The sequence below is a fragment of the Lepisma saccharinum genome, chromosome 11, assembly GCF_977018435.1.
Source record: "Lepisma saccharinum chromosome 11, izLepSacc3.1, whole genome shotgun sequence".
Lineage (NCBI taxonomy): Eukaryota > Metazoa > Arthropoda > Insecta > Zygentoma > Lepismatidae > Lepisma > Lepisma saccharinum.
In genome coordinates, this window is record NC_139239.1 from 85,469,523 (window position 1) to 85,493,929 (window position 24,407).

Sequence of the window (24,407 nt, forward strand, 5' to 3'; positions counted from 1 at the left end):
CTTTTCGCGATGAGTATTCAAGATGAACAGCGACATGCCATAAAATTTTGTTGGCGTTTAGGGAAAAGTGCTGCGGAAACATATGCAATGTTTCAACAGGCATATGCCGATCAAGACAGACTGAGTAGAGCCACAGTATTACCAAGGAGTCATTGAGACTCTGTGCCAGAACGTAGCAAAAAAGAGGCCGCATTTGAAGAACTCCTTCATATTGCACCACGATAACACATGCCTGCATACCGCGCGGGCTTTTCAGGATTACGTGACGAAGAGAAAAATGGAAATTTTCCTGCATCCAGCTTACAGCCTGGACCTTGCAACCTGCGACTTTTGGCTATTTCCACTTTTAAAGGTCACTTTACGTGCTCGTCATCATTATGAACAAAGAAGTGATCACCGCAGCACAAGTTTTCTTCAGTACGCTACCTGATGACGAATTTTTAAAGACATTCACAAAGTGGCAGGAGCGTATGGACGCTTTCTTAGCTGTCAATGGTGCCTACTTTGAAAAAGATGTACGTCCACTCGATATGGCTGATTCTGAATAAAAATTTTGTGGTTCGTAATCTTTTTGTTCCATTTTAATGATTCTTGGAGGGGTCCATGTACATGCTTGTCTTTTAACTGCTACGCAGTCACGACTTTTTGACCTATTGAGCTTATTTTGGTCTCAATTGGCAGCTAATGAACCAAATTTTCACCCTAGTACATTTGCTAGCCAATGGAGGTCGCTGTTTTCCTATACAGGAATTAGTCTCACCTTCTCTGCGACAGCCTTTGTACATACATCTATTTTACCTGACACGATTTTGATACATGTCTATGTAAGTTAGAAGTAAAGTGCCTTTGTTAGAATTACAGAAACACTTAGTGATAGTCTTAAAACTTATGCTTGATACTGAAAAACAACTTGCATGGAGTAATGCCTTTTGATTTTTACCATTACCTGGCTTGTCTATCGATAAGGAATGTTAAAGTGATTTTAGAACAAAAAATGCCTTTGACAATCACAATATTCACCTGGTTGTACAGTACATGAGACCTGCTGTATTATTGCTTTTTGCTTTGGATTTGTTCAAACGAGTTGCTTTCATTAATATTGTCAACCAGTTTCATTTTCCGTGTGATCGTAAATCTCTTTTCATAGGCTTGAATTACTGGGTTAGGTCATTCATCCAGATATTTCAAGTAGGTTAGAGTAGACTAGTTAAGTTCATTGCATATTTATACACTTTTACTCTTTGCCTGAACGTGTGTGTACGCAAAATTTTTAAAAAGGAAAAATGCTTTTAAAAAGCTCCAACCTGTGACCACGGTTTTTGCAGCCAAATATTTACCAGCTTTCTGGAAAATTAAATATTTCTGCACGTTCCAAACGGGAATTTCGTTAAAGAAGTTTACAAGCTTATTTAATGTGAAATTCCAATCTTTCTCTTTCCTAATCCTCCTATACGTTAACTTTTCGAAAATTATCTTAAATACGAATTCGGACATGTAAGTTCTTATTACATATCAATTAAATATATTGAGAATTCTTCAAGAATTTAGAGTGAGATTCAAATGTGTATATATACAATTTTATCTAATTGAAAAATAAAGGTAGATTATTGCAGAACTGTAAAGATTGAATTTAAGGTTTAACAATGTTATTTACGTAATTTTAAATGTTATACAAAATTTGAAATGTTCTTGGAGGAGAAGTCAACATTCTGAATGAATAAGATAAAGGACGATTAGGTCAGAAAACTAAATATTACTCTTTTACAATGCGCTGTGTTAAATGTTGATTATATTGAACCAGTCCTGTGACGTGACAAAAGCTGGAGTAAGGCCCGTAATATTTCGGATCCCCATTTACAGTGTCTGAATTCAGATAAATTGAATATATAGATGGGTACATTTTATAGATAACATGAAATAGAAACTAATTTCCCGATATTTGATATTAACAATAAGATTTTTTTTGTTTCAATATTTTATAATATAAACACAAAATGTAATATTCTACATTTAATTTTATGAAGCTTAGTAAATCACTTTACAAGTTTCATGTATGCCATTGAATACTCGCAGAAGCCTGTTACTTGTCCATAGTCTTGTAACTTAGAGTTGCTGTCCAGCTGTTTGATGACTCTAGTGACTTCCACATTAGCTTTTTCACAGCCTGTAGTACACATCCTAATCTAGACATTGTTCTTGTTTCTGGTGTTTAATATCTGCATGTGCAACACTATCATTCTGTCGCTTCACATGTCGTCACATTGAAGTCATACATTCATTTTGCCACCCACATGTCATCGCATACAAAAGACTTGAAGTGATACCATGGATATGGACCCAGGCTGTAGAAACCCACCTAGCAGTGTAAGAAGAAGTTTCTGTGTGGATGGTGGTAGGGACCACCGAAATTAATAGAACCTTTATAAGTAGGTTTCATTGGAAAGTTAGTAATTTGCGTCTGTGTATTTATTATACTAACACATCCTTCATTTCGGAAAGCATGAAAAATAAATAAATGTTAAAATACACTCGTTATTCATTTACTATACTTTAAAAGTACCAAAAACAAAACCAAGAAACAAAACAAAAAAAATACAATGAAAGCAGTGACTCAGATAAATAAGGATTGGCTTGTTGGATTTCTCTGCTCTTGCTTCAATTTTAAATCTATCTAACCATGATGATATTATTGGCGATGAGATGATAAAAAAATATTTTTCTATGTTGTGATAGCCTCTAGTAATGTAGTAATTTTTTATGACAGAATTTATAAAAATAACATCCAAAGGGTTGCAATTTATGAACAGATTTTGGATGCAACATGCAGAAAATTGGTAAATATGTTTATGTATGTGATAAATGTAATTGTACAGTTCTGGTACAAATTTGTCTGTTAATCTTCAAAATTGCCAGTCTGGCAGTTTTCATTTATAAGGATAATGAAGCAAGAAGCTTGTATCTTTTGACTGGGGTATTTCCGGACCAGAGTGTCCTATCTCATTTTGTTGAGTTTGTTCCCTTCCATCATCCCTGCAAGTTTGTAACATGGTCACAGAAACACCCTGTATATTGATTAAAATCAGTCTAACCGTTATGTGTAAAATATTACAAAAATGTGTCTAAAAATATCTTGTATTTATTACAGCATGGTACCGAATGGTCAGAAGATTTGTGTACACATTGCCAATGCCTTAATTCTGAAATCCATTGCAGTAGAAGGGCATGCAACATCAAATGTTCTGATAGTAAATTAGTTCAAACTGGAACTAGTTGCTGCCCACGGTGTGTGAACATTGGCAGTAAGTAAAAACAGCATTTTTTTTTCATGAAAATGTCCTTTTTAAGCAGGTATTGAACATTCACTTTAATTCTACTCATTATAGAGAAGCTACTTAATTTTCCTTGTCACTAAACATATTTCCAGTATGATCAGCTAGTATTTATAATTTAACATTTACCATTTTAATGATAAAATGTCTTACGATCTTGAATATGCTACATATTTCAGTTTAGAAAGCAGGATTTTATTTCCTGTGAATATTAACACCATGTCTCCATACGTTTTTGAAAAAAAATTAAAATATTTTAGCTTAGACACATTCTTATTTTGCAATCTCAATACATCCGAAGAATCGTATAGTGTCTTCAGGAGGAGCAACAGCTGAACTGAGTGTCAGGCACTTTCCTGAGAAAGTGATTTCATCACAGTACAATTAATCACTTTGAAACTGTGCTAATGTACTGAGGGCAGTGGCAGTGATTAGGGGGTGCACTTGACCCCCTAGTTTTTGCCACTTTGGCCCCCGCACTATGCTAAATCTTATCTACAAAGGAGACTATACTGTCTTTGCCCCCCTAGTTTTGGCACCTTGTTTTCATGCTACAATTTCGGCCTCCCCGATGGCACAGTGGTAGCGTGATCACCTTGTAAACAATGGGTTCCAGGTTCGATATCCATGGAGCCACATAGTGGTTCAGATCCCACTTTCAACTGTAGGTCCAGTCCCGATTAGCCTTACTGTGCATAAAGTGGACTTAAAATGCCAAATCACCAATCATACTACAATTTTAAAATTTGAATTTTATCAAGTTTTTCGAGATATCTCGGGAGGATGCCCCCTCTATGGGCATGACACTCTTTTTTTCAAGTGCTTTCCTATCCTTCATTGTGACCATACAGGCAAACTGGAAGGTACTCCTCTAGTTTCTGCTTCAAAACTGCTTGACTGGTTGGGTAGGTAGGAACCATCACTGGAAGGAAGAAATATAATTTTTGTTTGTATTTCTCAACCCATTTCCCCACCATGCTGCTGCCATGATTCAGGTAGCCCACTTTATCACACCAGGATTGATGCCCTTTTATTTCATCAGACAGAGTAACTCAGAGGAGAGATTTCTGCAGTCATCATTTGCAAGGGACATTCAAGTCAAACTGGGACTTGATTTTTTCAGAATAATAGAATACATTTAGACATCTAGGAAAGACTTTTATTTCTTAAAGTACGTAATCCCTTTATACACTAATACCCTTATTACAGCATTTCACTAGTGCATTGAGTTGAGTTCTTTTTTAAGTCCACCTCATGCACAGATAGTCTAATCGAGACTGGACCTACAGTTTATGTGCCTCCAGTGGGTACAGATTTACTTTTTCTTTCATCTTCTCTATTTGTCTTTCCTTGTCAGCTACTGCTGTATTACCTGCTTAATTTGTTCAGCTAGAGGTACCTTCTTATCTTGTGCTCAAGGACGTATTTAGGGCGGTCTGGACGCCCCCCTCGAAAGACTTACCAAGTACAAAAATTAAATAATGAAAATATGCGTTGTTTAACATTTGTTGTGTAATGGAGAGTTATTTGCTTCAATTTATTTGAAGGTAACAAATATTTAGTTTTTATAATTATTTCATTTAACATTAATTTGATCTGTCTGTGTGTCTAAACAAAAACTAACGTAGTACAATGACATTTTGTTTCATAACAACAACATAATTATTTTATTTGGAGATGCTTGACGTTAAAGAATCCTACTGTACTACAAGGACATATTTAGGGGTGAAGCCCAAGGTTCCGGACTGGCCCCCTGAAAGACTTAGCAAGTACTAACTAACATTAAACCATGAAATTATACTTGTTTAGCATTTGCTGTATAATCGAGGGTTATTTATTTCCGTCAATCTTTGAATGGCAGTTCCAAAGATATTAATCTGAAACTTTAATTTTCGTCAACTGGATCTAACATTCTTTCTTGTTATATAATAAATATTCAATTCTTTATCTATTTGGCACTGGTATCCTTGACAGGGCAGTTGCTTTCATACAAATTTTAGTGATCTTAACTACACACTAGATAATGAATACATGCTTTTATATCTCTATTCTTACAAAGTTTTTTACATATTAATGTAATAATAGCAATACAATATTAATTTAATATTTATTAATTATTGTTATTTAAATTTAATATAATTATAAGACAATTATTTTAAACGTTTATATTAATATTTATTATTAATATTATTTCTGAGACACTTTGTTTGGACCCCCCCACAAATAAATTTCTAAATGCGTGCCTGCCTGTGCTGTTTCTATTATATGTTCCAGCTCCTTCACTAAGCTCATTTAGCTTGATCTGAATAGATTGTCTCTTGCTGCCATTATTCTGTTTTGTGTTCAATGAAGGGATTTAGGGATTCTGACTGCTGCTCTCCATCTTTACTAGCAAACATTCTCTCTTCTTGTTTTTGTGCTATAAAGTGCTTTATTTCTTGCATCTCCTGCTCCCAACAAGTTTCTTCCTTTTTCTTCTACTTTTATTTTTCTTCATGGAGTTTTTGGACTATTAACCACTGTTAATTTTTACAAATAAAATATTTTACCTACGTTTCGGAGGCTGAATCTGCCTCCGTCTTCAGGGTATCGTGTAGTCTGTTACATAAATGGTTGCCTAGGAGGAATTGTTCAAAGTGACCTAGGCTTCACCGCGTCTGCAGTTACAAGGACCTCTATATACGAAAAAAGTGCCGGGTAGATTATGAGTGGCCCAGGCTCCACTATGTCAAATGACCACGTCGAGGTCACGACTGACCACGTGAAGGTCACGACCAAGGCTTCGTGTGGCACCGTTAGGTTTCCACCTTGATCTCCGGGGACTGGATTGCCCCGGATTGCATGATTATTTTTCTGTTGTTTTTTTTTTGTTACATATGTTCATTTTGTTCTCCCAATGTTTGTTGCCTTCTTCCTTTTAACTTCCCTTCTCTGTTCTTCTCTTTGTCCTATTACAAGGCCTGTTCAAAAAAGAAAAAAGGAAATAAATCTTTTTGTAGAGTTTGTACAGTGCCTTTTAGGCATCTGTGGGATGGTAGCTAGTGTGGCTACTGTAGCTGCCATTAAAATAGATATTTTCTGCTCAAAGTATGATCGCGTCTGCTGGCAAACTGGATGCAACATCCACATAACTGTAACCACTAGCTATGTAATGAAATAATCTCGTACAATTACACTGACAGTTACAATTAAATTGAGCATGTACCTTGTTACAAAAGTTTTTGGAAATGATGTCCTCCTGCATCCACACATTTACGGCATATTTATAGGAAATTTTCACTAACACATATCAGTTCCTCTTCCGAACTTGCTTCAATTTCTCTCCTGATATTTTCTTTCAATTCTTCTAATGTATGGCTTCATGTTTAAAAGCTTGATAGCTCGTCACACAGATGTTATGAAAATGTCTTGTTTCTTGTGCAGGAGGGATTTTTGATCATACTTCAATGTCATCTAGTTTCTCCTCATTAAGCACACACCTCTTTACCCTTCACTTCTTATCAAGAACAGACCCTGTCAAGTATCCGAACACTGTCTCTGTGTGAAAGAAGAACATCTGGGAATTCTGTTGCAAAACGTATTCTAACTACCTTACAAGAATTCGTAATGATGTTAGAGTTGTATATAAAAATGCTTTGTTTCAAATTGTATGGATAGTGTGGCATTATTAGACTGCAGAAAAGGACCAGTAATATGTAATCTAAAACAAAACAATCTAAAACACTTGTTAACACCTTAACACTTCACAAACACATGCAAACTGGACACCAGTTATCTGAATACTGAAGCACTGACGTGTACAGTGCCTAGGTTAGCGTACAGCTGTGGGTTTAAATACCGGCAGATGCGATCCCACTTCCCACCGTGCCAGTCACAACTATAAAGGGCACTGTATATAAATTTGTTGAAGGGAACCAGCAGTAGTGATGCTTAGCAATGCTCTTATTATTTGCTAACCGAATTAACGCAGTATATTGTGTGGGGTGCAGGTGTGTAGAGAGCCTGCTGCGATTTTCAGTTACCCTACCATGAAGAAACTGGAAGAGCAGCAAGTATATGTGAAATTCTGTGTGAAATTGCAGAAAACATGGAACATTTGTGTGCGTCTACAAAGTGGAAACTAAGGTTCTATCATCACAGTGGGTCAGAAAGTTCTCACCACTGCCCAGAAAAGCATGAATGAGTAGATCCCACGTTAAAGTGATGTTGATCATGGTTTCAACTAGCAGGGGATCATCCATTCAGAGTTTGTGCCTCATGGTTCCACAGTGAATGCAGCATTCTACGTTAACTTTAATGTCATGCAATGATTACAAGAGTAGGTGCAGCACAATAGGCCACAGATGTGGCAGAACAAGTCCTGGATGGTTCATCATGATAATGAATGTGCTCATTCCTCACTTGTTGTCCAGAAGTTTTTGGCAAAGCACCTGACACCTGTTGTCCCACAACTGGCCTACTCCACTGATTTGGCATAGCAAAACTTCTTCCTCTTGCTCAAGTTGAAATCAACCCTCGAACATCACAGATTTCTGATAATAGAAGAGCTCAAGGAGAATTCACTATGGGACCTACAGGCCAATCCAAAACTGGAGTTCCAGCAGGCATTCCAGGACTGGAAGAAATGCTGGGAATGGTGTGTGCACAATGGAGGTGAGTACAGTACGCTGATGGAGTCAGGTTAATATTGCTGGTAAACCACTTTCTCAATTTTGTAAAAGTTTGGTTTCTTGTTGAACATACTTGCTACAACCATTATCATTTCCCTTTTTACTGAGTTTTTTTTTTTTTCAGTTACAGGGGCGACGCCAGAAATTTTCAACTGGGTGGGCAGAAGCTCCATAGTGATAGATTAGGGTGGGCAGTATAAATGTAAGACCATGTATGTGTACGTAAGACGTATGTATCCCCCTCTCTCTCTTACACTCCCGATTTTTCTCTTACTTCTTTTCCCTTTCCTTGTTTTCCTCTTTATTCTTTTCTAATCTATTCTCGCATCTTGTTCCATTTCCTTTCGTTTTGTCTCTGATGGACACAATTATTTCAAGGAAGTGTTTACACATGCGCAGCCATACCCCAGCCATACATTCTAATCACATTCTTTCATGCATGTTAATACAGTGAAAAAAATGTGAATTATGTTTAAGCTTGTGTTGCAAATACAAGGCACATACTTGATTTCATATGTTCGGTGTCAATGATAGAAAGTGCGATGGTAGACAATTGTTAAGTTTCTCGTAATTTAAATGCATGTTCCTGAGTATAGTATTTTCATCGTATAAGTTTTTGATTGAAAAAGTTTTCTTACCCCTTGGGGGTTACTTTCTTATCTTACAAGGTTTGTACAACTGACAAATCTATCTTAATGTTTGTAGTAGCAGCGATTGGGTGCCAACATTTGAGGGGCAAGGACAATATACGCAGGGGTGCCCATCCCCCCTAAGGCCAATGGCACATCCCCACAAAAATCATGTCCATGTCATCCCCCCCCCCCAAATCATATCATTTGCGCCCTGAAACTATTGTAATCCCTACACCGAAAGTAACTTTTTCCTTAGCTTTTTGTTACAAATGATGCACCTGCTTTAAAATACGCAGTATACTAACACTAAGCACTATATTTTAAGAAGTGATGTTACTCATGAATATGGAGAATATCGCTCATGTCTTGTAAAGCAGCTATAGCATAAAAATTCACATCCACCTCAGTAAAGTGCCAAACACGCATTGTTGTAACAAACACATTATTGCGAGCAAAGCAAGCAAGAACATTTTTACATCCATTTCTTTGCAGGCTTTCAAGAGTATTAATTTAACGGGGTGTCAATACTTTCTTAGGATCCCGGGATATTTAGTCTTTTGCAACTTCTGTTTTGGCACGTTCGGGGTCAAAAACGTGTGGATACCATATCGCTAAATACAGTCTCCAAAATTTAATGTTCGAACTCTCTCTTCACTACAGAAATCCCTTGACAATCTAAGATTTAACACTTTATCAAAAGCTTCCTATCTCCCCCTTTAAATTAATACTCAATCCTGCCACAAAAATGTCCATGCCAATTTTAGACTTACTGTTGATATTGAAGACTGGATATTGTCTCCTCCAAAAAATTAATTCTCAGTCTCCACACCAGAATTTCTGCAACATTCTAAGACAATAGTAATACACAAGAATTTGATACCTTAATGCTCAATGCCCCTCTAACTAAAATATCCACCATAATCTAAGACTGTTGAATACTGTCCCCGCCAACGTTTAATTCAGAATTCTCCCCAGAACCCACGTGTCAATTAAGGCCTAATATAGTAGAGTTGGATATTTATCCCCCCCCCCCCCTCGCACCTTCAATAATGACCTTAAACGCTTTCCTTTCTTCATCTAATGGATTAAATATGGTGATTTTAAAGTGTAAAATTTTTACCTGTATTTTGTAAAAATATATAAATGTTCAATTTTACATTATTTGAAGGGAAAAAATCCCCCAAAGAAGTTCGATGGTGCAGCCTGTGCCATAATCCCCCCTGTGGGCACTCCTGAATATACGTTTTTTTTTGGTAGAAAAGGCTTAGCATAAAGAGGCCATAGTGCGGGGGCAAAATATGGCTGGGGAACTGCATCCCCCACTTCCTGCTCCTTCTAATCGCCGCCACTGAATGTTTGGATTAAAATGAACGTCTTATTAGGAATGATTTAAAACACACACGCAAAGCAAATTATTTGTTCATTGTCCATTAAGTATCCCTAGGCTAATGAAAGGCTATTTTGACAAAATATCACTCGTCATAAGTAATAAATAGAGCCCGGATTTATAAGCGAAATGCATATTCTTTTCCAGACTTCTTGTGGTAAGAAGAAAGGTTATACTTCGTATTGCATACCTTGATGAGCCATTTAACTGAGGTTGAAAGTGCTTATAAATGCTTATTTCTGCAGGAAACGGTTATGCTTGCTTGTTTTATGATTTTGATTTAAAATAGCATATTTTACCCAAATCTGCCATATTTCATTCCTATTTCAATCACACGATGGCATTAGGATGACGAGATCAATGCTTCTAAATAGCCGCATAGGAATTTCCCGGCCTCTTTTCCTCGTAGGTCAGCTGACGCCATCCACGTCATGCCATGATAAAATTGCGCCCGACAAGCTCAGTCAGGTATTACTGAAAAATCTCGGTTACAAAACACTGTGTCAAATTTATAAAAAGATTTCTGGTGAAGAAACCGACATTGAAGAGGAATTCACCAAAAAAGAACTGTGGTGTTTTTCACATGCGCCTGTGATGCCATGCGACATGGGAAGAACATTTTCACTTTACAAATCATTCTTCACTGACAGAAGTTGGAGCTTCACACAAGAAAATCTCAGGATGACCTTCCTTACATACTGAAACAGCAAGTTAAGAGATCTAATAAACAAATATTTTTTTCAGATTTTCCTGTATTTGTTTATGCATATTTTGGTGCTTATTTTTTTCATTTTTTGTGCTTATTAACTTGCTTATTTTACTGTTTGATTGTGCTTATAAATCTGGGCTCTAGTAATAAACAAGTAAGATTGAGAAATCTGTTCAGAATTTAAGAGATTATTAGCTAAGTTGATCTTCGTTTTCTGAAGAACTGTCATATTACTAATGCGGGAGAAGCAAGACACGTATGGTTACATGAACATATTTTTTGAGGTAACAAAATGATTTAGGACACAAGGAATTCATTGAAGTTGATCATCAGACCAGTAATACTTCATCTATTTTTCATTGGGTTGTATGGGGTGACCATTTCGAACACACTTGAATGTCAACTTCTATCCTGTGCAGCATACCCTGGAAACTTTATTATTTCAGGGCAACGAGTCCCTGGCGCCTGGAACCACTGTCAAAGTAATAATTTATGAGGGTTTGTATTTTGAGTGTCAGTGTGTGTTTGTTTTCGCCCCTTCGTTACTTTCATCTAACCACCATTGATCCTTATAACGTTGTCATTATCAAAATTAGCAGAAAAATGACTTACAATAAAACAAATCAATCAGAACTTACTCTTCCAAAAATGGAGTTTTATTAGTTTATACCTCTTAGAAAGTTGAGGTGGTAATTTCAATCGCACAGCGTTTCATTAGTGGATCAAGAGAGCTAATTCCGTGAACAATAACGTTGTTTTCCGAAAGTCTCAAATATTTGTCTCAGGCAATCACCCTCTTAAAATAGACGCATATTCTGTGATGATAAAATGCCACGTTTTGTGCAAGTTCTTTCTGTATATTTTTCCTCCAATAACATAACGCTGTCGCATTATAATGAAGAGGTCCTGTGTTCGACTCCCCCTCCACTGGTGGAAGCACAATGTACATGGGTTCGGACTACACGTTAAACTGTAGGTTTAGTCCCGATTAGCCTATCTGAGCATAAAAGTGGGCTTAGAATCAAACTAACAAAATCGTCTTCTATATACTTCGTGACTTAACTTTTTTCTTTACTTCAGCTGCATCCAGTGGGGCAGGAATGTTTTTCATTTGGGGAGGGGGTACAAAATTCAGCAAACCATATATATAAAAACACATACTACTGCACCTAGAAATACATTTCGGGGTCCAACCAAGTGTTGCAATAATAATAACAACAATAATAATAATAAATAATTATAATAATTATATTTAATTAAATTAAAATATTAATTAAATATGTAAGTTAATTAATATTGTATTGTTGTTATTACATGAATAGGTAAAATATAGTAAAATAATAGAGATATAAAAGCATATATTCATTATCTAGCTTACGTGTAATTAAGATAGCCAAGATTTGCATAAAAACAACTACCCTGGCAAGGAATTTAATGTCAAATAGAAAAATAATTGAGTATTTATTGAATAACAAACAAGGAGTTAGATCCAATTAACGAAAAGTAAAGTTTCTGATTAATATTTTATGGACATTATCATTAGTTGTGTGCATAAATCTTTTGGAACCCTTCAAAGCCGTATGAGCCAAATTCCTTGCCTTCCAATAAGTTCAGCGGAAATAACCATTGATTATATAACAAATGCTAAACAATTACATTTTGATTATTTACTTTTACTTCTTGGTAAGTCTTTCGGGGGAGTGTTCGGTCCCCCTCCTAAATACGTCCTTGATACTTAGGTATAATGTGAAGGCATGGGAAATATTCTATTTTAGAACAGCACACACGAATGTCCTGTTATTTAATGCAAAATTTGCATAACTATTTTTTCTTTGTTTTTCTTAGAATTTATGTTTTTTTAAACAGATTTTCAAACCACATAACAATTCTGAAACATAAAGCTCTGGACTTCATTCTGGCATTATTTGAATTTAATGGAACGGAAAATCAGGAGTTCGAAATGTGAAAATTGCGAACAAAGATACATCTATTCATTTTAATGCAGGTTGAGATTAAAGGGGGTGAGGAGGATCTTGAGCCATCCCAACCAGGAATAATCATCTCCCACCCACTGAATATAGAAACCACATTATGAATATATCATACTTATAGAGTTCCAGTTCATTCAGTTCATTCTAATTTTAAATTCCCATAGCTATGCATAAAAATATCTTAAACAATTTATGGCAGGTGTTTACCACATCCAAATTCTTTTAGAAGCCATGTATTTGGTATTTACTCAGACATCTGTAGGGCGTTTTATTAAAAAAAGAAGAAAAACTGAGTTGAGATGGTTCCCGATCAACTCATAAGAAGTCTAACATTGAAATATTTGTGAAACATTTGACAAAGCATTTATATATAACTAGCTGTACCTAATGACACTCTTCAAGCACTCTATCATTACATATACAAAACCGAAATCCTTCAGATGTCAGAGGAAGCAAGGAAAGGCATATACTCAAAAGTTTTTTTTCTTTTCTTTTCAATCTTTTGGTGGACAATATGAAGAGCCGGCCAAGGTTCTTTTCATATCCTAGTATTAAATGCAGATACATGCGTGTGTTTTAGGGTGACATGTCAATTTCTCGTTTATGTGAAAGGTAAACTTTAATGTAAGAAAAAGCGTGTGCGCGTCACAGTTAAAGATTTTTGTATCTACAAAGAAAATCCAAAACACATTCCCACGTCGCTGGCCTCCGTGGCGGAGGGGTTGGCATAGCACACTTTGATGCCAGAGGCCCCAGGTTGGGCATGTGAGTGTTCATCAATTTCATCATGTCATCACACATCCTCATCTTTGCGAGTAGCCAACAGTGGCAGAAATGCGAAGTAAAATAAACCAAATAAATCAATCAAACATTCCCATCTCACTCAAAGAATTTGTGAATCCAATCCAAAATCTACCAATAGAACCTGCAGCGAGTTTCATTTATCCCATGCATTCATCTGACTAATGTAATTTTCTTACAGATTGACTTTAGTGTTTAACTTAAAATAGTGTTGTGTTTGTGTTGCATTCAATACCAAAATTAGATTTTAAGCAATTAATGTCCAATTATAAGTATATCTAATATATAGATAAAAATAATCCCATCCCCCCATCCTCTGATAATATCGCAAATTGCAACTTGCTTAAATGTCTTGGAAAAATTTAATTTCACCTAGGAATGATATCACGATGCGATGAATCGAAAATTGTCACAGCCTCATCATCTCCTGTGTGGCAAGGTCCTTCTCGTTCTTGTTTGTGTTAATTTTTGTTTCGTTTTCCACTCGGAAGTCATTAAAACTTATTCTAGATTCACTTCATGCTCAGATAGGCTAATCTGGACTCTATTTTCAGAATCTCTTAATATATAGGTTTAAGTATAGTTTTCCGAACATCCCCTTACAAAGTTATGAAAAATATAGGTGAGATACAGCAGTACATTGTATCCCCCCCACAAGTTGGTCTGTAATGTCTCGTCTCATTTGTGTAAGTATTTTGTTTTGGAAAATTCCATTTTAAATATTCAAAAGAAAATGGGATCAGTCATATACCCTTCTGATGAAGATTTGTATCTTATCTTCGCAAAGGAGCATTCGTCTGCAGCGTGATTTTCTGAGAGCAAATCTGATTCCATCCTTCAACACACATTTCAAACAATTTTCATCTGCTTAAAAAAGTTTCCAAGAACTTAGGTCAATGAACTAACTAGTAGCAAACACAATGTATAGTGGAACCACAAGAAAAACAACCAGAGAGTACTTTTATTACTATCAGCCCAACAGACTAACGAGAGAAATTATTTTTTCATAAAGTCTGTAAAATGTCTGTTACTGGTCTCTATAATTTCAAAGAGTTTGACTGTCCACTCTAACATAAATATAATTTGACTAAACCTGAAATTTTGATAAAAATTTTCTCCTCAGAGAAGTACCACTTAAATCATGTAGTAAGAGGCATAGGCGCCGACTCCATGGGGCTTGGGGGGGGGGCTCAAGCCCGCCCCCAATGTTAATGATGTGGGGGCAGAGCCCCTCAAATAATTTTGCTTAAGAGGATCTAATGTATTATTTTGCTTCTCTTGTAAAATTTACTCTGAATTGTGCAACATGAACTTAACTATAAATACACATTTGGAATGTTCTAGACCATCAAATTTGGGGGCCTGAGACCGCTAAACCATCAACTTTGGGGGGGGGGGGGCTAAGAACGGAGACAGCAAAACACATGACTTATTACTATATACTAAGTATATAATTATGAGTATTGTTAACATTTTTACTAAAAAGAGTTTCAAAATAACGAGGTGATATGACAATTATACCAGTATCTTGTTTAGTGAAGTCTGAACAATTTGAGGTCGTAAACACGACTTTCAAGCAATATTGATATGTACGATATTTAGTTATCCTCGAAATCTCTTCTAAAGTCTTTGAGTTTATTTAACACTGGCTTGCAGTAAAGTACGCAAGGAAAGCTTAGGAAAAGTCTGTATTGCGAAAGCAGGAACGGCTATGATCAAAGGCATTATTGCTAAAGCACGGCGTGCTATGTGTTTATTTATTATTGCAAAATTAAATTTAAAAAGTAAAATATTGCAGCAAGAACAAAAAAGTAAAACTATTTGCCTGCGATTTGTGTTAGCATTTATGTAAATAATTAAATAAAACTGTTAAATATTGGAAATATTCGATATTTTTAAGGGCACGTCAACACTAAGGTTTTTTGCACCAGTCACATGTCCTTTCTTTACAAGTCTGTTGCGGACATTAAAACACACCCATGCCCTCGCCGGGACTCGAACCCAAGACCTCTTAATCAAATCAAGTTAAGCCGACCAACCAACATGCTCGGCTACCGAGGCCGGCATAAAACTGTTATTTTGGCCTATTAATGTAAATACATAGCCTACTTTTAAATAAAAATGTTAATTATTATCTAGAAAACAAATGAGCAGACACACGTTTTTCATGTTACATTTAATTTGCATGAGGAATATAATAGCTGCTTAAAAACTGCTATACAAAGACGTAATTTTTATTTTTAAAAAGGGAGGGAGTGAGTCATTTATTCATTTATTTTAGTGATCAGAGCCCCCCCAATAATGTTGACAAGTCGGCGCCCCTGGTAAGAGGTGCATTGATTAGTATGATTGCAAGTCTTGAAATTTTGCATTTAAAAATTCATTAAGAATTCATTTTTTAAAACCTGAAAAGTGTAATTTTTCAACTACTTTCTAGCATGCTCTATAGAAAAATATATTATTTATTGAGAATATTTTGTGTCCTACATTTTGGGACAGCATGTCCTACATTTCCCTTACAGCGATCTGGTAACCCTACCCATAAATCATGCAATAATTTATAAAGTTCTTCCTAAAAAGTTTGAGCTCGAATGATGATCTAAATATGCTGAAATGTTGTTTTTTATTCTATGAAAATATAGTCTAGGGAAATGTAAGCAGAACTACAGGTTCTCCAATGTGCAGAAAATTGGTTCTTCATCTGCTGTCTTGAAATATCTGGACTCAATTTTTGTCAAATGTAATGTAAGACAAAGTGTTATATTTTATCTACTCTAAGAATTTGAGCAGAAAATATCTATTTTAATGGCAGCTATAGTAGCAAAATGTGCAGGACCTTGCCTCCCCTCTTAATCTATATGTTATATCTTAAAATTATATTATCAAGGTGGCACCCTTAATTATGCTACAAAATTGCAGAAATTTTAGTTTTTTATGCTCCATAAAAATTCCTAAACAGATATTAAAAATAACCAGAATTTTTAATGCCTGCAACAGGAAAATCTGATTATTCATTCTTCATCTTGAAACAGTTTGACAAATTTTACTAAAATGCAATACCAGGCCAATTATTGAATGTATCTAGTTGATATGTGGATTACTTCTAAAATATCTAATCTTTCTGCGGATATCATGGTCACAATATTGATGTCTTACCCTCATTTCGACCACCACCCTTCATAAACAACACAATGTACTGCAGATATTTGACTAGATTGATTGAGTTGGTGTTTTAAGTCCACTTTATGCACAGTAAGGCTAACCTTGACTGGACCTACAGTTTATTGTGGGATCCAAACCACTATGTGCCTCCTCTGGGTATCGAACTCAAGACCCCTTGATTACAAGGAGACTGCACTACCACTATGACATCGGGGAGGTCAATATTTGACTAGAAAACTACACTTCAGGTACTGCCCTAAATATGTTGAGACTAAAGTTTCTTAACCTCCAGAAATATAGTCTACACCAAGGATCACCAAACCGTCAATCGTAAGCTACCTGTATTCCAGCTATCTATATGGCATGTGGCAAAAGATTTTGGAACTAATCTGGCTGCGAAGGCTTGTCTGGCCATGTGGATGCAAATGGAGAAAATACAGAAAGAGTAGGCCTACATTGATTAGTGAGCAAGTGCTTTTGTTTAGAGAGACCTAATACTAACAACAACCCAAAGCCTTTTCCTTTTCCTGTGCTTATAGGACATTTTTAAAAATGCAAGACAAAAAGTGATCTCAAAATATGACATGCAGCATTACACTTCACAATAAACGTTTTCGATTTCAATCCACTGAGGTGACCACTTTTGATTGGATTGAAATCATGGGGTCTCGGGTTTGATAGTTATTCAGATCCTACTTTTAACTGTAGACCTGGGACCCCTTGATTAGTAACATCAAATGTGCATGAAAGTGTCATCGTTCTTATTAACATTGTAAGAAACAAAGTGATAAGGATTTGAAAATAACTCTTCTGACTTGACTGTGCTTTGTGAGAAAACTGTTTACTTGTCTTAATCTCCATAATAAAAGTTATCTGTATGCTGTAGGGAGAACATAATGAATAATTTGATTGTACATCTTAAAGCTTTTATAAGCAAAGAAATAATCATAAGATAGTCAATCCACCCATGGTAGCTCGCCAGTTATTTTCAAATCTAAAAATTATCTCAATGGTTCTGGAAGTTTGGAGACCTCTGGTCTACACAAACATGAATAAAACTAGAATCTTTCAATTTTTTTTTAAATGGCTTTTTGTCTGCCAACTTGAAAATTTGTGAGCAATTCTGGTCACATACAATAGTAGATATATATTATAAGGCACCTATTTAATATAATAATTTTTGCTCAATGACTTTAAAATTAAAGGAGTTACCATTGTTACAGTATTTGAGACTTGACCTCCAAACTTCCCTTCCTAAGCTATGCAATATACTATTAAAAATTATGGTCAAGTTCTTTTCCCAATACATGGCATAACAACCCTATAATACAAAAAAAAGGGAGTCTACATATTGCTTCGAAGATGTCAAATATGCAAAAAGTGAAAATTATATTTATTCATTCGTCCATCCATCAATCCGTATGTCCATCCATGTATGTGGGTGCGAGAGAGAGAGAGAGAGAGAGAGAGAGAGAGAGAGAGAGAGAGAGAGAGAGAGAGAGTTTTTTTTAGACTGAGTTTTTGTTTTAAGTTCACCTTATGCACAGATAGGCCAATTCGGACTGGACCTATATTTTAAAGTGAGATCTAAACCACTATGTGAACCACTGGGTATGGAACCTGTGACCCTTTCATTACAAGGAAATGTAATGCTGTTACCACTACAGCATCAGAGAGGCACATCTACATGTATATGTTCTCCAAAGGAACCTGTCATAACTATATCCTCACTTGCAACATCTGTGGTGGCTTCTCTGGGGGAAACATCCACAGTCCTCAACCTCAAAGTCAACAACCACCGCTCCTCCACTCAAAACCTGGACTTCAATGTTGCCGTGTATCCCAACTACCTCAACATCTCCTTCAACGACTGCTTCCAGGCAGCGATCATCCACCCCTTACCTCAATCCACCAACACCTCAGTAATTGAAAGATACGAGAGGGCCTCCATATCAGCCATGAGTACAACCACAGACCCTGGCCTAAACAAGACCAGTCTCTATTGCCACCCCTCCTTTCTCCCCACAGGATAACATACAATTCTCGACAATCATGGTGAGAGAACCACATTTTCTGTACCACCTATAACTTTGATCTGACAACTTTACAGGCCGAACTTGCACATCTATTTTAACCATTTTTCTTTTCTGTCCAACTGAAGATGCAGCCGAGAGATTTAAATTTTTACAGGGTTTGGTGAGTGTTTTTCCTTTTTTACTATTTGTGTACAGGGGCATCTCAAGATAAAATTTTCACCTAAGCAAGGTGAATTTTTGGTACCCCCTACTTTCTACCCTGTCCCTTCCCCCATCTTTCTACCCTAATTCTTCCATTTTCCACTTTCCTCCATTACAAAAATAACAACAAGACTGTTATATATTTACAAGTTTAATGATGAAAAATAATAGCCTTATTTTAAAAATATTTTAAGTGTTATTGTTTGTTTGTTTGAGTTTGTTGTTGTTGAAGAACATGTTTTAAGACTAATTGGTAAACGCTGTAAGTGCCACAATAATTCAAACACCGTTTTCCACATTAAACTGTGAAATGTGCCATGCTTTATAATGTGGTAAAGTGAAATGTTGCTGGTAGCCCTCTAATTAGTTCAAAGGGCATGTAAAGAGGCACTAGTGTGAACGTTCTTACGGCTGATGAGCTGAACGATGCGATTTCCCAACAGTTTCTCTTTTGGCACTTACATTGTTTACCACTTTTAGTCCTCGTTTATTGTATGTGTTTATTTAATACCTACATACTCACATCAAAATAACTGTTTAGCTTAAATTGCTACATGAATTTGAAATATACTTATTATGCTATGCATACATTATTATGGTACTTATAATTAATTTACTTTTGTCTACAGAAATCCAACTATTTTTGAAACAAATAGCCATACACCAAGTGGAGGCATATGTGGTTCGGATCAGATATCATTTTAAATTGTAGTCCTCATTCCGAGTAGCCTTTCTTTGCATAAAGTGGACTTAAGAATAAATTCAATCAAACAAATAGCCACACTTACGTAATCAGAAATAAGGTTCTTGTACAAATCAAGGGGGATGAGGATGCTGTCCCAATCAATTGCACAGTTGCCCAGCTGTTAGGCATCCCTGTGTGTGTATGTACACATATATTCATGTTCTAATTATTACTCAAAGTCAATGCATGAAACGTGGTCCATGGCTGAGATTATACTATGAGGATCTCCTCAGTAGTGTATTTTCCTACATGAAAATACATATTTGTTTTCCAAACTTCTGGTTTGTTGTTTTAGTATATTAATCAACATAATCTTCTTAGTTTATTTTGCAAGTGTTAATATGTTGTGATTTTTTAAAGGAATATGTACAGAAAATGGCTTACAATATAAAAATGGCATGTTTTGGAATCCTTACCCATGTGTGGCCCATTTTTGTAACAATGGTTTTGTAGAGGAGTATATAATAGAGTGTCCACATGTTGCATGCAAAGAAAATGAGAAGAGGGAAATTTTGGAAGGTGATTGCTGTCCTCAGTGTGTATCACCTTCATGTGTTGTAAATGGAAATGTACATAAGGTAAGACCTCATCTGGCTGTGTAGAGAGTTTTAATTATTGTTATTTTTTGTTGTTTGGGGAGAGGAGGGGGATTTCCTTTTACTGAGCAAAATTTAAAAGCAAAATTATTTTTAAAACATTTAATGGTATCATTTTTTTAAAAAATAATATGTACAGTATCAAACATATGAATTATGTGAAGTACAGTGAAATTTTTAAAAAGTTTTTGGTTGTTATTTTTAAGTTGATGTTTGTGAAAAACGTTCTGAAGATTTAATAATTTTTTGCACTGGTCTTATCATACAATCATATAAGGTTAATCAAATGTTTCTTTCTTAGAAATATGGTTTTGATAGATCTGTGAATAAAGTAATGAGACTGGCAACACTGCAATGGGTTATATGGCAGATCAGCATTTGCTGAACCTGCCCAAGAATAAAGACAATTGAATTGAAGGGAATTGAACCCATCTGCCAATGCTGTGGTCTCACCCATGAAAGGAAGTCTAGATCAACATCTCATTAACCATTGGTACAAGTTTGTAAGTCGCTAGTGCCAATAGGTTGATTTGGTGCAGTTTCCTTTGAAGCAGTTTTCCATTGCTTGTCATGGAAATAAGAGAGTGTGATTTATTTTTGTGTGAAGTGCATGGAAAATGCTTCGCAAACGTTTAAAAAATTGAGCCTATGGGGAGAGGTTACAAGTGTTCAAGTTGGACAAGGCACACAATGTTATCACAGATTTGAATGATGTGTGGGCTATCAAGTTCTATTCCCAATCTACTCAATTATACAAAGGTATTTGTATATGATGGTATATTCACCATGATGATGCACACAAAACAATATTCAAATGTTGTTTTAATAATTTCGAAGAATCACAATTTTAAATTTTAGTGAACTTGGACTCGAACTTGGGTCTCTGGCATACTATGCCATTGGTCTACCAACTGAGCTACCGAGCCAGCCCTGGTTTTGCCTGATTTTTTGCTCACAAGAGATGCACTTTGTAGAAATTTCAGCGAAAAATAGAGGCAGGATTCAAACCCAGGTCTCTAGCATACCATGCCATTTCTCTACCAACTGAACTACTCTAGCTTCACCTGATCTTTCACCAAAAAATTTCCGTTGGTTCGAGTCCTGGTCGAGCTTGCATTTTTTACTGAAATTTCTATGAAATGCATCTCCTGTGTGTGCCAAACAGTCAGATAAATTACATGATGCAATTATGAAGCTTGATTTTGTGAAAGATTAAACTATTTATTCTATTTTTGTATTAATTGTTTGTGCTTCTGTATAGGAAAAGTTAATAATGTTTCCTTTTAGTCTGGAAGCACATGGATTGAAGATGCTTGCAACACATGCACCTGCATAAATGGGAGAGTAAAATGTCATTCTAAGGATTGTCCCAATAAAGTATCATGTAAGAATGGAGAAGTTCTGATGCTACTTGAAGGAGAGTGCTGTCCACAATGTATTGTAGGGAAAGGTATAACTTTATTTCACTTGCTTTATCTAATAATCTAAATGCAATTGCACTCATGCAGTTTTGCTCACTAAATATTTTTATGAAGATGTATGTGTACTATTTTGTTGGTCAGCATTTCATATACTCTTGTGCTTTATATTAATGTATTAAAAAATATATATATATTGTCTGCTATGCCTGCAATAGCAGTACGTACCAATGCAAGTAATTCTTACAAGTACAGGTAATATGGTTGCAAATAGCAGAATTAAGGACTAAGGAGGAGGGGTGAAGATAGAGTTGTGCAGCTTCAGATTTGGTCATTAGAAGGTGAATGCTGTTTGCATTCACACTGCTAGAAAGTAATACAGTATTTCCTTATCATTTGTCCTGACAATTTTATGCTCTTCAAATTGTAATGATAAACTGACACTGCCCAACCAATTAAAAGTGGTTGACCCAATGTTGGACCAACTGTACTAAAAATGGTTGGCCAAACATATTGGGCCATGGTAATTTTGGTCGTGGTTCCAACGTTGGCCCAACATGTGGTTTTTACTGAAAACTAAAGTATAGATAGGGTTGTGTTCTGATATATATATGTAATTGATTGTGAGGGCAAATTTAAACTCTAGTACAAATTATTTGTGTAAAATAAATGAAAAGAAATACACAGTACTTTCTCAATCATATGGTATCATTGTTTTCAAGGTACCTTCAAATGGTAGCACAAAAAACTTTAGAGTTTACTTAGTTCCACCTTCCATGGAATTTAGTCTGCACATAACATTGTTTAACCACCTTCACAATAATACCTGTAAGAATGTTCTTGTTCTGCTACAACTAAACAGACAAACCACAAGCAATTCCCAACACAGAAATATATTTCATTCATGGCAGCTAACAAAGGACTGGCGAGTGGTGGCTACAAGTTATGAATAGCTTCTACTTTCATGAACAAAGCATATTTCCAGTATGTGCTGTGACTGATATATTTTAAAAAACAACACTGTTACATGTCATTATTTTAGACTTTAGAGCTTACCAGTGTACTCTTGAAAGTTGTCTTAACAGGAGAAAGTAGTTTTTAAAATTGATTTTGACTCACTTTTCCATTTTTGGTCAAACATTGGCAACAACAGTTGGCCCAATGTAAGACTAACTTCAATTTGGTAACCAACATGAATTAAACCTTTCCCATGTAAAAACTCTAGTTGGCCCACTCTTCTGATTACTTTGGCAGGATATTGCACTCATGAATTGTCTATGTTCACTGAATATTTTGCATTTTCTTCACCAAAACAATTTGCACTACATGCTGGTGATTGTATCATATGCATGTATGTCTGTTATATTTCTGGACATTCTGGACATTTTCCTCCAGAACTCATCAGTTTTAAAATATCTTGTTATTTAAACACGTATTTTACTTGTAAAATGCTTTTGTGCATTACCAAATAGAAAACAGATTTTTTTTATTGCAAGACTATTTCCTTATTGCATGGCACAACAGTAGAAGAGTGTGCTCACTTGAGATCCTTATGCTGTCAGGGAGTTGCTGTTTATGTGCAAATGTAAAAATTAAGAACATGCCACCCACAAACATGGGGTGATGAATTTTATTTTTGCAGTGAGTGAAGAAATCTCTACCTGCAAGTGTGAGTTTTTTAGTCCACCAGGTGTAAAAGCTAGGATCCCTTGACTACAAGGTGACAATGTTAACACTACATCATGAGGGAAGCATGGTATTAAGTTAACATTTAGTGCAAATTCAATTTTCGATCTTTCAATATTTAAAGTATTATTCAAATAATCATGCTCAATCTCCCTTTCTGATATAGAGCTCACTGCTCAGGAGATGATTCTCAGCAGAAGTGAAGTGACATAGCAGCAGGTGACTCCACTATTAGGGTTGGGGGAGTACACCTTGGGTGAGAAACATGCGCTGTGGTCTCGCTGTATGCTGTTGGTTTCTTGACAGAGTACACCGATTTTTTTGGTATAAGGAGCCTGCCAATTGTACTAACTACAATGTGTAAGAGATTTTCAATGATGGAATTGGTTGTTACAGCACTGGTGTTAGAAGAAAATAAGAAAGAAGAAAAATAATTGCATAAGGGGAGAATGTTTATAATCTTTCCTGGGGTCACGAGTTTTCTCATCAGTAACCTATCATTCCGCTCCAGCAATTATTTACGAATTCTCTTGATCATAGTCTCTGGCAGACCTGTTGCTGCAGGCACATGCTTAGTGCTCTGTGTAATTGGCACCAAATATTGCTTCTCTTCAGATTCACGATCGGAGAAATCAATTACTTTGCTGACAATTTCACGCGCTTCACTATTCACAGTAGCACCTTTCACTCTTTCACCTGCCATAACTCTTACACCACTATGAATACCATGAAAAAACTAAGAAAATACACACGCACACACACTTCCACAAGGACATTGTCTGCGGTGGAAGACTTCCCGCTACCCCTAAAATCTGCAAATAGACTGGTCTTCCCCTGTCCCCCTGCACTCCAAACCCCCTCGTTTGGGGATCTTCTAGTTAGCTGACTGCTGTACATAAATATTTTCGCTCCACTCCATCCTCCTGAGTAATCCTGACACCAGAAATGTCTTCTGTTGCCCACCCAACCTCAAAAAGATCTTGATCCAAATTACGTCCACCAGACCCCACACTCTCTTGCTCATGATTGATTAAGGTCTGCCTG

The 24,407-nt window shown here is 36.0% G+C and overlaps 1 protein-coding gene across 2 annotated transcripts in view; it reads left to right on the top strand.

The window, feature by feature from the left end:
• LOC145994954 (extracellular matrix organizing protein FRAS1-like) overlaps positions 1 to 24,407 on the top strand; it is a 408,454-nt gene that overhangs the window by 105,663 nt on the left and 278,384 nt on the right. For both annotated transcript variants that reach the window (XM_083131481.1, XM_083131482.1), the window contains 3 exons: positions 3,146 to 3,299; positions 20,024 to 20,241; positions 21,547 to 21,709. In XM_083131481.1, coding sequence (XP_082987607.1) covers positions 3,146 to 3,299; positions 20,024 to 20,241; positions 21,547 to 21,709 — 535 coding nt within the window. The remainder of the gene's footprint in view (positions 1 to 3,145; positions 3,300 to 20,023; positions 20,242 to 21,546; positions 21,710 to 24,407) is intronic.